Here is a 13,721-nt window from a genome sequence, read left to right as displayed (position 1 = left end):
TGCTTTCATGTCTCCCTATGTGCTGCTCCGCGCCACCGTGCCTTTCGCTCTGCCCAGCCTCTTCTCCCTCACTCTCCTTGTGCTCAGCTTGCTTCCTCTTTTTTGCACTGGCCCCTACACCTGGAACAGCCCCTCCCCATCAGTTAAACCAGGCTCTGTCAGTTAGCTCGCCTGTCTCCAGTGCTACATGCACTCACGCGTGCTCTGACACTTCACACCACCCTGTCTGTCAAACTTGTCTGCTGAGGGAAGGGGCAGCCCCTTCCTATGTGTCCATTGTTGCTACGGTTAAGGTTACCTAAGCGTTTCCATTCCAACCTCCTATTTTCACTAGTTCACAGCTTTCATCTTCTGGGCTGAAACTGGCTAGGCCTGGCGTTGCTGAGAGGGATGTGCTCAACCCACCTGGATGTTGCCCATCACGCCTGTTGACTCCATCCTGCTGGCCACGTTCACGGTGTTTCCCCAAATGTCGTAGTGTGGTTTGCGGGCGCCGATCACTCCCGCCAGCACCGCTCCCTTATTCATGCCTGCAAATCGTGCACGAGGACAACCTGACATTACTACGTGGGGCCTAGCACACGACCATGGTGCCAGCACAGGCTGCAACCACTTCAAGCTGATGGATTTAATTGACGGTTCTTTTTCCAAAGCAGCGTTCGGCTGAGGTGGCTGTGATGATCTCCAGCCCACATCTGCTCCCCGTCACCACGCTGCTGGCTCCCTACCCTTCGGCTGCACGCACTCAGCCCTAGCGCCACAGGGGAACTAGCAGCTCTCCCAGTACCCTTGCCCTGCTCATGGTGAGATTCCTGCCCACAACCAGCCCACCGCTGAGGGCTGCATCTTCCTGAATTCCTGCTCGCCCCTTCTAGTTAAGTGGTTTCTTTAAAAGAAATAAATTGAGTCTCACTGACAACTGCCACATGGCGTTTCCGGGGGCCGAGATCAGCTGTCAATGTTTCAGCAGCCAGATCTCGCTGTCCCCTGTACTGCACTCGGGCCATTGGGAAACGTGCTGATCGCTGCACTGCGGAACACTGTCTGCTCCTGGGAATAGCGGATTCCAAGCGGCTTTCTCCCCGTACGGCCAAGACTGGGTTTTGTATCAACTTGATATTGGAGACATGCTCTGGTGGGGCCTACACCCTGCCTGGCTCATTCCCAAGGCTGCTGCATTTCCTACTGCTAGGAATGACACCGCTTTGCGCTTTACCGCGTCACAGCTCTGTACAAACAAGTCGGCCTTACCCCACCCCCTAAACTATAGGTAAGTATGATCATCTCCCTACAGAGAAACCGCAGCTCCGAGAGGGAAAACAACTTGTCCACAGCCTCACAGCAAGTCACTCTCTGGGCTGGGATTAAAACTTGAGTGTCTCTGACTCCCAGATCCCTGCTCTAATCATGGGATAGCACGGCTGCCAGGATAACGCAGCAATCTATTCGAGGGCTGCATCGTCCAGGTCAGGACTTACGGAGACTCCGCGTGCTGACACAAGCCAGTCTGGGAGCGAGGGAGAGCCACATGGTCTGTCTATGCCCAGCAGCCACAGTAAAGCAGGGGTTCTCAAACGGGGGGTCAGGACCCCTCAAGGGGCCACAAGGTTATTATGGGGGGGGTGGCAAGCCGTCAGCCCCTGCACATGCCGTGCAGGGGTGACAGCCAGAGCCTTGCAGCTCTGGGTGGCCGGAAATTGTGGCTGCTGGCCGGGTGCTCTGGGGGCAGCGCCACCCCCGCAGCAGCAGCACAGAAGAAAGGGTGGCATGGGGGGAGGTCATCACAGCCTGAAATATTTTCAGAAGAAAAAGTTTGAAACCCCCCTGCAATAAAGCATCCTCTTTAAAGTCACTGTACCATGTCTCTGCTCCCCTGGGGGGTGGGGGGAATGGGACAAACGAAAGGCCCTGCCCTGAAGGAATGCACAGATGAAAGAAAACAAGACAGAGGTGTCAGTGACAGCCCAGTGCTCTGCAGGCAGAGATCCCTGCTCCCTGGGTGGGCTGGTCTAAGCATGCTGTGGTGCGGATACCCCCATTCAACCCTCCTCCGCACCCCCCCGCCCCCACATCCACACCCACCCACCCACAGTCAGCAGACTCCAGTCATTCCCCTGGAGCAGCACTTGCCTATTCGGAGCATGAAGTTGTTGAAGGACTGGTAGTTAATGTTCATCAGAGTCACTTTCATGGCTAAGGCGAAGTCGGCCAGATCGGCTAAGTGCTGCCAGCGCTCCTTGTCCGAGAGCTCCTCTTTCTGCAAGGGCAACACAAAGAAAAAGGGCAGAGGTTGAGAGAGAGGCTGGACAGCTGGCTGGGACCGTCCCATACCCCCCGCCTGTCCCATTCCCCGCTCTCCAGCCTGCCCCACCAAGCTCGAGGACTCCGAGGGCCCAGGTCACTTCCCTGGCATCCCTGCTGCTCGCCCGCCCTCCCTCCCTTCTGCTGCCCCTGCTGTACCTTTACGGTCGTGTTGTACCCATTGGTGTTTACATCGGGCGTCACTCCAGACGCAGCCATGTAGGTGCTGCCGATGGTTTTAATCTTGGTGATGCACCGGAACTGGGGCTCGTCCAGGAGCTGTGAGATACGGGAGACAAACCCATGAACGGGGGGGGATGGAAAACAGCTCGAAGGCAGATGGGGCCAGCCAGGTGGTGCGGCTACAGGGCCTGGTGTCAGGCCACTAGCAGCGATAGCGATTTAAAACAGAGACGTGGTGGCTGGTTAGCAGAAGCCCAGGCTCGTTTTACCGACTGATGCCCCTGGCCGCACACGTCTCTTGGAGAGGCCAAACCGCATCCTGCAGCCTGGGCGTGCTGCACTGGGCACAGTCACCCACACCTTCAATCTGGACCTGCGGCTCAACGCCACACATCCCCGCTGGGATCTGTAGTCCCCAGGGGGCTGAGACTCGGCTGGAGCTGGGCGGGGGGCAGCGAAAGGGACCGCCCAGCTGGACACAGCTGGCAATGGAAGGTTAGGCGGTGCTGGCTCAAAACTAGGGCTGCTGACAGCTGCACCCAGAGTCAGCCAAGAGCAGCGTCGGCGGGTGGGAGCTCAGCCTGGCCCGGAAGGCGCGTTGCATGCCAGCGGGTGGTCGGCGCTGCACGTCCAGGGCCCGCGTGCGACTGGCACGGGGGCTGGCGCCTGGGCTGGACTCACCGCGTCGAAGTCCGAGATGATCTCGTTGAGGAAGCGCAGGCACTCGATCCCGCCGTTGTTGATGCTCTCCTCCGTGTAGAAGTCAGCGAAGTTGGGGAGGGAGGCGAACATGACGCCGATTTCGTCGTACGACTGGCTGTACAGCTCCTGCGGGGCCGGGAGAGCAGGCCTGTTACGTGGGCCTGGAGGGCGCGCTGGCGTATTGCGCTATATTAGCTGTGCCCAGCTGAGACCACGTAGCCAACCCGCCGATTACTCCAGGGCAGCCCAAGCCTCCTCCTGGGCTCACTATTCCCGCACGATGCAAGTGCTTAAACCAGCATCCCCCGTAGCTCCAGCTCTCTCTCCACTGCAATTAAACAGCTGCGGGTGGCCCGGGCCAGCTGATTCGGGCACTTGGGCTGTTTCACTGTGGGCTGGGGTTGGAGCCTGGGCTCTGGGCCCCCCACAAGCAGGAGAGGGAGCCCAGAGCTCAAGTTGCAGCCTGAGCCGGACCAGCTACACTGCAATTAAGCAACCCCTTAGCACGCGCCCGAGTCAGCTGAGACTGGCCAGCCACGAGTGTTGAACAGTGTAGACAGACCCAAGGAGCCCTGTACAAAACTCCTCCCAGCCTGGTCACACTGTGAGACCCTCCCCTGGCTCCACTGCGCCACACACTCACCTACTCCTCGATTTCCGCCCCACCTAACCACTCATCAGCGCTTCCACAGCCCCTCTCCCAGGGGCCGGGCCGGGCGCAAGGGCTAGCGCAGCAGGTGTGATTCCCCAGGCACCCAGCCTGCCCCCAGACCATCTCTCATTGCCTGGGGGGGGGGGGGGGGGGGGGGGGCGCGTTTCACAGCTGGCTACACGGCAGCCCAGAGAAGTTCAGTTGTGCCCTTAAAAGCGACTCAGAAAATGGCATTGTCCCACTCAGCGCCGGAGGGGAGGGAGGGTTCAGCTCCGGCCCTTGGAAGCGCCTCCCCCCCCGCCAGGTCTCCTGGGGTGGGGGCTGGATTTGGTCTCATGGGGAGGAGAGCTGTAGAGAATGGGGTGGCGCTGACTTCACAGGCCAGGGCCAAGACGCCAGCCGCTCCCCTCGGTCTCCCTGTAGGATCCAGCGTTCTTCGATGGCACCTCCTCGCGCTCAGTCGTTATTGGATTTATCCTCCCAGCTCCCCAAAGCTCATCCCCGTTTTACAGACCTGAGGCACAGAGAGATTAAGGGACTTGCCCAAGGTCCCCCCCGCAACATCCGTGGCAGAGCTGGCTTTAGAACCCAGCTCTTCTGAGCTCTGGCGTTCGTCTACGCTGCGGCTGGGGGCGTGGGTGGACGCGCGCTGGACGGAGCAGGGTTAGCAGCCTGAGAACACGCCTAGGATCTCAGACGGGGCCATACTCAGGCAGGCAGCCGCCCACTCTGGCCACACTGATCTTTTTAGAGGCAGCGCGTCCATCTACCCGAACTGGGAATCGCAGCTCCTGGCTACCGGAGACATTCCCCTAGTCTGGTGCCCACTCCTTCCCCCGTCCAGAGCAGGGGCGGCTGGACAGCCGGCAGCCGTCACAGCCAGCTGCTGGGGCCGGCAGGCAGAGGTAGATGTGCAGGGGACGGGTCACAGCGTCTGGCTCTCCTGTCCTTACCTCATCCCGTTTCTTGGAGCCCAGGAAATGCCGGGCCACGTGTTCTGGCAACATATTGGTGACCAAGGCTTCATTCCAGCGCCTCATCTCGTACACCCGCTCCTTCTGGTCATGGACATCGATCTTCCACAGGAACAGCGTCCTGGCCAGCTTCTCCACCTGCAAAAAGGGGGAAGCGCCGCAGAGTCGGGCGGGGCCTGACAGCGCTTCAAACCCAGCGACCTCCCCAGCGGCTCACGGGGGCGCGAGGCTGGGGCGTGACCAGCTGTCGGTGACAGGGCCAGGAACGGAACACGCAAGATTCCCGCCACCTGGGTTTTGCCTGCTCTGACCACTCAACCCCGCTGCCTCTTGCTGCCCAGCCCCCTCTCCCCAGCGTGCGCTCTTGGCTGCGGTGATGCCGGAACTCCCGCACCAACAGGTGGGAGCTTTCCAGGTAAGCAGGTTACGGGGCTCCCTGGCTGCTGCGCAAAGACGGCCGTTCCAAGGGCCTTTCGCAGACTCCTCCGAAGACGGTCTCTGGCAGCGAGGTGCAAAACGGATGGATGTGGCTCCCCCTGGATCTTTGGGCCACGCCAGGGTCTGCACTAGAGGGCTCACTGGGCCACTCCAGGCTCCAGCAAGAAGGCAGGGGCACTGGAAGGGCATGTACCATTAGTGAAGGCCAGGAGAGGAAGGCAAGAGAGAGAGAGAACAAAGGGAGGGGGTGAGGGAAATGCAGGTACAGGGGGAACAAGGCGTGGGGGAGGGAAACCTTTGCAAACCCTTCCAGCTCAGCGCTGGGTTGCAGGGAGCTAGAGAAGGGCTGGGACCCAGTGAGGAAAGAGGAACCCCAGTGGGGAAGGGACGGCAGAGCGGGGCAGAGATGCAAGTGGCTAGGAAGGGGAAGCACGCGTGCAGGACAGATCCAGAACTGAGAGAGAGTCGGGGCTCCGCATGGGATGGGGTGCAAACACCCTCCGGAGGGGCGGTGCGCGGGAAATCGGCCCTGTGTCCCAGTGCCCTATTGGTCACTGTGCCCCGAGAACGCCAGGGATCCCCAGAGGTTGAGGATGGAAAAGCGGGAGGTGGGGGGGGAGCCAGGCACTCACGTGGCGAGAGAAGTAGTAGAAGCTGAGCATCATGATGAAGACCATCACCGTCATGGAGTATTTGGTGGGGACCAGGGAGGACCTGCCGGGGCAGAGAAGAGTGAGCCACGCTTGTCCCCACCACGGCTGGGTTGCCTCCCACGCCCGTACTAGCCAGCACCTCACCGTGCCAATGTCAGACTGCACCGGGGCTTTGAAGAACTTTTCAGGGGCTTCCCTCACTAGGTCCTGCTGGAAGGGTGCAGGAGCAGCCCCGGGAGAGGTCTGACAGGGACGACCCAAACAGCCTCGTGAGGAGAGGAGTTCTTGTCCCATTCTTGTCCCATCAGCGGGGAACAGCTGCCTTTGGACCAGCCGGGAACACCCAAGCGTTGCAGCCACCCCGCACAAAAGCAACTGAGCAGATGTGGCCGCACGTCTGCATTGGGGAGTAGGGGTTGTTTAGGGCGCGGCACGGGCAGACTAACTGGGAGAGAAGGGATGGGTCGGTGCAGAGGGGGAAAGGCTGGGCAGGAGGAAACGTCTCCCTGCCCTGAGCTGTGGAATCGTCTCCCCGGAGGAAGGGCTGGAACTGGACCCAGCCGGGAGCATAACACGGACCAGTCCTGCGCTGGTCCTGGAGAATGGCCGGTCCCTCTATGCCCTCCCCACCCCGATGCACCCAGTGCCCTTACGCGTTCGCCTTGAAGCGTCCCTGATCGTACTCGTCGAAGATCTGCCGCCAGGCGTAGATGTTGACCACTCCCACGGCCCCGGTGATCATCAGCATCAGGGTGAGCTTGACCATGTGGCTGACCTGCACCAGCATGATGGTGGCGATGAGGGCCAGCACGGCAATGTAGCTGTAATACTTGGGGTTCTGCACGCAGCCCCCCGCCAGCAGGGTCACCGCGGTCCTGTTGCTAGTGCTGGAGTAGTACTGCAGGCAGCTGAGCTGTGGGGCAGCAGAGCGGTAGGTCAGGACCGGGCAGCGGATTGCGACGCAGCAGTCGCTGGACTTGCCCAGGCAAACCCCTCTTCAAAGCCAGGGCCGAGGATCGGCGTTCAGAGCTCCCTGCCCGCATGCGATATGGACCGCAGCGGTGCAGGCGGCCCACTCTGCCCTGCCGCAAGCCCTGGGCTGGCGCGGTCAGAGACAGGAGCCGAGCTGCACGGCCCAGGCAGTCCCTCTCCTGCACGGCAGCCAGTTACCGCCAGAGGAGGCGGCTTCCCTTGCGATGTGGCTACCTGGGCCACTGTGGACTGGTCTCCTGCCTTCACAGGCCCCGGCACAGCTCTCCGAGGGGAAGGGCCTGTCGTTTTTACTGACCTGGGCTCGCTTTGAACCAGGAACCCAGAAAAGGCTCCGTTGCTGGTTACCAAATCCTGCTTAATTCAATAACCGGGGCCCAAAGGTGACAGGGACTGTCCGGGCCAGCCAGATGGTGCCACGGGAAACCCAGCCAAGCACTACAAACCCTTCCCCAGATAACCACCCCCCTGCAGACATCTGGGCATCTTCATCACCATTGGCAAGAGACAGAGGAGGACTAAGTCTCAGGCCTCAAGGCATGAGCTGAGAGGCAGCTGAAGAAAGGAAGTCGCATCGGAGATTGTGGCTAGATGCGAACTCGGGCCACTATGGAGAATCGTTAGCCCTTGGACAGCCCCGTTCCCTCCCTTTAGGACAGAGGTTCCCATGCGCTGCTCCGCTTGCTGCACCTGGGCTCTATTAAATGGAGGCATCTGAGCTGCCCTGCCCTGAAACATGCAGCTGCAGAGACAGGGACCTCGTCATGAGAGGATGCCGGGCTCTTAGGATGAAGGCAGAGCATTGCGTGCTGGGACTGTAGTCTCCATGGCTGCCCCCTTTCCAGGCAGAGGGCAGGGCTGTCTCAGGATGCAAGGTCCCTCGTGCTGAAGGACCTGAAGCCATTAGCTTTTTCAGATCACTTCAGCTGGTGTAAATGCAAACGGTTGTGCTCACAGCAGTGTAAATCAGGAGTCCCTCTGTCACACCCAATGGAGTGACACTGCCGTAGAAGGGCTGTTGGTGTCCGGCCCACTGACTTCGGGAGTCAGGACCTAAGGATTTGGTCCATTAATAACGCTGCTAAAAATATCTGGCTGCCGTCGATCTTTGCTACTTTCATTGAATGACCTGCAGGGCATGGTGCTCTGCACAATTACCGGCACACCCGCCACGGGAATGTCAGAACGGACATCCGCCGCCAGCCACGCAGAGCGGTTTATAAATAGACACGGTGGGCCAAGCCCAGCCCTGGCGTCATGCTACCCCACTGCGTGGAGATACACTGTGCAGTACTCAATAGTGCTCATGGGTATCTCGGGGCACCTTCTCCTGGAACAATCCTAGAAATGTGGGGCTGGAAGGGACCTCAACAAATCATCCAGTCCTGCCCTCTGTGCTGAGGCAGGACCAATTAAACCTAGACCACCCCTGACAGATGTTCGTCCAGCCTGGTCTTAAAAACCTCCAGTGACAGGGATTCCACATCTGCCTTGGAAACCTATTCCAGAGCTCGACTCTCCTTAGAAAGGTTTTCCGAACATCTAACCTAAATCGCCTTTGCTGCAGATTAAGTCCCTTACTTCTGGCCCTACCTCCAGTGGACATGGAGAGCTGACCACCTCCTCTTTAGAACAGCCCTTCACATAGTTGAAGACCTGTCATCATGCCCCTTTAGTCTTTTTTTTTTAAACATGCCCAGTTTTTTTAACTTTTCGTCAGAGGTCAGGTTTTCTAAACCTTCTATCAGATTTGTTGCTCTCCTCTGGACTGTCTCCAATTTGTCCACATCTTTCCTAAAGAATGGGCCACTATATACCAGCTGAAGCTCCCAAGGGTCGAGTACAGCAGGACAATTACTTCCCGCGTCTTACACACGACACTCCTGTTAACACACCCCAGAACGATATTAGCCTTTGCCTCACATTCAGCTTGTGACCCACTATAACCCCGTTCCTTTTCAGCCGTCCTACTGCCCAGCCAGCTTTCTCCGTTTTGTACCCGTGCGTTTGATTTGGGATGTCGACAGACTCTTCTTCCGAGGCGCCCGAGGGAGAGACCTCGCGTGCCGCTGTGAGGTGGCAGGGAAAATGGCGGCAGGGGGAAGGTTCTCACCATATCCACGATGTCGGCCATGGTGAGGATAAAGATGGCCGACATGGCCCACGTGTTCCGGGCCCATCGGGTCCTGTCGATCCAAGTGGAAAAGGCTACAAGCTTTTTGGGAAAGACCTATGAAGAGACGAGGTTTTTAACTATGTGAATCTCAGCCCGTCTGCCCAGATGATGGGGGGGGCCTTATAAGTACCCGGCACCAAGAATCTCAAAGTGCTTTGTCAACACCCATTTCAGTGGGAGTTCGAGGCCTACAGACCTTTGAATATGTGGGCCCAGTTGATGAACCCCCCAACACGCCATGGTGAGAGCAGTCCACGTTGCCATGAAGTATCCCCAGAACCTCATGTCTTCTGTCAGTCCCTGGGTGACACTGGGTGCCCCAGAATCTCAGCTTTCAATTCAAATAAAAAAGTGCCTTCTAAACCTCCCCTCCCCGTGAAGGAACCTTGCCAAACAGAGTGGTGCTGCCTTCCTAGTTCTGCAGCCAGCCTGAAACAACAGAGGTGTGAACTGCCTCCCCCCCCATTCACCTCAATGGGGTGTCGACCCCACAGCTGAGGGATGAGCCTTACAAGGGTGACATAGTTAACTATTTCAGCGCCGATCATGTTAGCAGAAAGGGAGCTACGCAGCGTTGTTGGATGTAGTGATGGATACTGGGCCAAAGAGAAACGGCTGGTCAAGGGGAGTAACTAAAGACACCAAACGTTTCAGTTCACCTCTGTTTTTGTAGGGACTGAGCCTTACAAATCCATGGTGACGAAGGACTTCTCAGCATATGCGGCACTAGAACTTTGACCCTCCTACTCCAAAAATTCCTCCCGCTATGACCAGAGCTAAAGGGGACTCTCCATTAGGTAGTAGCAATATGGGGCCTATGACACACAGTTGAGCAGGATTTCCACTGCTCAGCACCTCTCAGGAGCAGGTCCTCTCTCCTCTTACCCTGGGGAAAATGGCAGCCAGAGAGCAGAGAGTCAAGATGAGCAGCAGGATCTCTCCAATAACAAACGTCACATAATTGGCCACCAGCCTGCAGAGAGAGAGAGAGAGAGTCAAAAACCAGCACGGTGTGAAGTGATTCAAGTGCCGGTGCTGCCAGGCAGCCCAATGCAAAGGCCTGATTGGCAGCTTCATGCAGGACTCCCAGTGGGTTTTTCACAGCAATAGCAGATTGCGGAGCGCACACAACTCAGTTTTGCACCACGCATGAGAACTGCACCAAGAGACTGCAGCAAAACGGACACGGAGCTAGTATGTGTTGGTGGCATCCAGTAACTAGCCTGGTTACTCCTCCCGCTGACGTGGAAGAGGTCTTTGTGGTGGATGACTCTTGGGGGGACCCTCTACGACAGCAAGACAATAACAAAGCGCTAGCCCGGGGACTTGGGTTATGAGGGTTCAATTCCCAGCTCAGCCACAGGCTCGGTGTGACTTTGGGCCGGTCACGTGCTCCTCTGTGCCTCGGTTTCCCATCTGCACAATGGGGATAACAGCGCTGCCCTGCCTCACAGGGCTGTTGCACAGATATAACTACATGAAGGATTGTGAAGTGCTCAGAAGTTACAGGAACGGGGCCCGTATTAGTATCAGAGCGTGGGGAGAAGAGGGGTTGTTATTCCAACACACTTTTGAACTACGCTTCCTAAACATCCTTCCAACTCCTGTGCAAACTAGCTGGCTCTTCCGGCATCCCCACACCCAGCGGCAACCCGGATGGCAAGAAGCATTTGCAAAGCCCCAACAGTGGGCGTGGTTCTGTGCGCGAGGGGAGGCAAAAAGAAAGTCCCTGCTGGAAGGACCTTCCCGACAGTCCCAAAGATAAGATCTCCAGGGGGGCCGTAGCAAAGCCAGACGAGCCAGAGGCTTTTCACAGCAGGACGTGGTGGTTCAGCAGGGATTTCTGGACTTCAGCCCATTCGGAGAACCAGCCCTGTGCCAGCATGGCCCATGCATGTTCTAACCGGACGCTCCCATGGCAACCTGCTGGCACGGCATGGTCATTTGGGCCTGTCGATGCATTATTTGATTCCCCTTCCCCAGGGGTGTGGGCAGAGGCGATGGTCAATAGGACGTAGTAAGGACACGCCGCAGCGCTTTGCCCCCCCACCGCGCTCCGAGCTGGGGGTGGAGGGGCTCGCTCCGCGCCCAGAGCGCTGGACTCCTTCCTCCGGCGCAGGGGAGCTCAGCTCACCCAGCTGGAGGCCTGTGCTGGGGTACCCGCCCTGGCTGGCCAGCTGGACGTGCCCTGGCGGCTGCTCCCGGATCGTGTCCTGCACCCGGGCGGCTCGCGCACGGATGCCCAAGAACAGCCAGAGAGAAAAGTGGAAAACATGGGGTGGCCGAGGGCTCAGGGGACAGGGAGCTTTCCACACCCATGACATTCAAGACTGATGCCATTTGATGGCTGCTAAGTGGCCCCTGTGAAATGAGTTGGGGGGAGGTCATAGCCCAGTCCCTGAGGATCTGGGGTTCACATGGCATAGGGCCACCGCCACAGTCAGCGTCCCGGCTGGCAGCCTCAGCCCAGCGGGCAAGGATTCTGCAGGCCATGGCAGGAAACCTCCATGTATCCCAAGAACTGGTCCCTCTAGGTCAGAGCTGAGGATCTGGGGCAGCTTTGCCTGTGCTGTGCCTGCTCCATCTCCCTGCCAAGCCCACCTCCTGGGAGCCAGGCCTGCTCCCTGCCCGGCCCGCCCTTGGTTCCTGTGACCACTCAGGTGAATACGGCCACACGCAAGCAGGAGGAATCAACCAGCCCTCTGCAGGGACGCGTCTGGGAAGTGAACGCGCCTGGCCCATTCTATACCTCTGCACACGGCCCCCAGGCCAGCCCAGAGCCCCACTGGGCTAGGTGCTCCCCAGATCCGGTCCCTGCTCCTCGCCCAGATCGACCTGCTCACCAGGGGTCGATTAAGATCTCCACCAGGGCGGTGAAGAAGAGCACCACGCAGGAACAGCTGAAGGCGGCTCCGCTCTGCTTCTCCTTCTCCACGGAGTAGCGCGTCTCCATCTCCGGGTTGATGAAGCGCATGGACAGGCGGTACGTGTACTTCCCTTTCAGCCTGCCGGAGACACCACGAACCCGAGTGAGAGGCTGGAGGCCGTGGGCAACGGGGGAAAGGAGAGGGAGGGCCCCACGAAGCACTGCCATCGCCATGAGGAGAGAAACGAGGGTGTGGGAAGAGCATCCCAGGCGGGCGAGGGGGAGAGGATCCCGGGGAGGGGGTGAAGCATCCAGGAGGGAGGTAGAGGATTTGTGGGGGGGACAGAGGCTCTGGGGTTGAAGGGTACAGCCCCCACAGGGGGGAGGTAGAGGAACAGCACCTGCCATCAGTGGCACGCTTGCCTGGTGCTGCTTGAAGCAGACACCGCATGAGCCGGCCGCTGTTCCCAGGGCTCTGCTGGCCCAGCAGATACGCAGCATGCGTGCAGGGAGAGCGGGTCCTGTGCAGCTCAGTTCTCCTCCAGGCCGGGGAGGACACCACGGCAGGTTCGAGGTGGCTGGGCAGGTCCCAGCAGGGCTTTGCGGGGGTAAGCACCACGGGAGTCTCTGGAGGTTATTGGGGGGCAGGGTGATTTGCACCTATCTGCTCTCTGTCTCCAGCTGGGAGGGGCCGGGGCTGGGTCCCTCTAGCAGGGTTGCACGGGGGCGGGGGGCACCCCAGGACACGGAGGGGCTGGGGCCACTCACGCCTGCACAGTCTCCCTCTCCAGCAGGGCTTCGTTGAGCAGGTTGTTGAGCTCCTGCTCGTTCTGCGAGGCGTCGACGACTCTCTCGGCCAGGTCGCGCAGGCGCAGGCGCCGCCGGGGGTTGGGGAAGGAGGGGTTCACCACCTGGGGAGGAGGGGCGAGAGTCAGACGAAAGCACATCCCAGAAACGCAGCCCCAGAAGCCGGCCGTCTCCTCTTGAACGCAGCCGGGGAACTGAGGCCAGAACTTGGGCTGGTGTAAATGAGCCCTGCTCCACTGACTGCCATGTAGCTGTGCCCATTTCCACCCGCCAGGGAGCTGGCCCTTCCCTCCGGGTGTGCGAGGGTCACTGTGGCCCGTTCTGTTCAGACCCTGGTACAGAAGCACAAGCCTAATTACTCGCCCCTCTTCTCCTTGCACCCCAGAACGGGGGATGCCCCCAGCGCCTTCCAGGGCAGGACAGAATTCTACTGGGAGATCAAACCCCAGGGCAACAAATACCCGCCCGGCATGTTCCTCCTCCAAACTGCTGCTGCTCTAAATGACCGGGGGCGGCCCCGGGTTCCCCGAAGCACCCCTCCCCGCCCTTCCCTCGCCGCAGGGCGGCGCTCACCCTGGCGTCCAGCTCCTCCGCCTCGTCGGGCGTGGTGCAGGTGGTGTTTATGCTGCCGTTACACTCCTTGGTGTTGATCAGCAGCGGGGAGTTCCCGTGGGAGGAGGTCAGGGACAGCTTCTAAAACACAAAGGAGCAGACGGGAATTCAGCCACCGGGATCGGGGGCCGTAAGACAGGCAGCGACTCAGGCTCCAGCACTCTGCTTCCCGGCTTTGCAGCCCTGGCCTCACGCTAGCCCGCTGCCGGGGTGAAATGCACCCCCCAGGGGGATACGAGCAGGCTACCCATATGGGAATGAGGGAGAGGAAACAGGAAGGGTGGCCCAGGAACGGAGGGGGAAGGGGCGTCTCGGAGAGAAGAGGGTGAATGGAGCAGCGGGAGATGTTGGATGGTCATCAGGCAGT

The 13,721-nt window shown here is 59.4% G+C and overlaps 1 protein-coding gene across 3 annotated transcripts in view; it reads right to left on the bottom strand.

The window, feature by feature from the left end:
- The window catches only part of ADCY3 (adenylate cyclase 3), a 70,492-nt gene that overhangs the window by 1,367 nt on the left and 55,404 nt on the right, over nt 1–13,721 (bottom strand). Inside the window, exons 8-21 of one of the 3 annotated variants that reach the window (XM_067531312.1) lie at nt 13,492–13,500; nt 13,316–13,435; nt 12,704–12,846; nt 11,913–12,074; nt 9,955–10,042; nt 9,007–9,123; nt 6,559–6,816; nt 6,105–6,110; nt 5,883–6,008; nt 4,792–4,950; nt 3,166–3,312; nt 2,467–2,580; nt 2,131–2,257; nt 406–530 (exon numbers count right to left, since the gene is read on the bottom strand). In XM_067531312.1, coding sequence (XP_067387413.1) covers nt 406–530; nt 2,131–2,257; nt 2,467–2,580; nt 3,166–3,312; nt 4,792–4,950; nt 5,883–6,008; nt 6,105–6,110; nt 6,559–6,816; nt 9,007–9,123; nt 9,955–10,042; nt 11,913–12,074; nt 12,704–12,846; nt 13,316–13,435; nt 13,492–13,500 — 1,701 coding nt within the window. Of the gene's footprint in view, nt 1–405; nt 531–2,130; nt 2,258–2,460; nt 2,581–3,165; nt 3,313–4,791; nt 4,951–5,882; nt 6,009–6,104; nt 6,111–6,556; nt 6,817–9,006; nt 9,124–9,954; nt 10,043–11,912; nt 12,075–12,703; nt 12,847–13,315; nt 13,436–13,491; nt 13,501–13,721 lie in introns of all 3 variants that reach the window. The other 2 variants (XM_067531313.1, XM_067531311.1) reach the window with 2 other exon arrangements.

This window comes from Emydura macquarii, unplaced genomic scaffold (genome assembly GCF_026122565.2).
Source record: "Emydura macquarii macquarii isolate MOO-44397 ecotype Brisbane River unplaced genomic scaffold, CSIRO-AGI_Emac_v2 contig_3134, whole genome shotgun sequence".
Classification (NCBI taxonomy): Eukaryota; Metazoa; Chordata; order Testudines; family Chelidae; genus Emydura; species Emydura macquarii.
The sequence above is the reverse complement of the archived record's forward strand: the minus strand, read 5'-3'. Positions and strand labels throughout refer to the sequence as shown.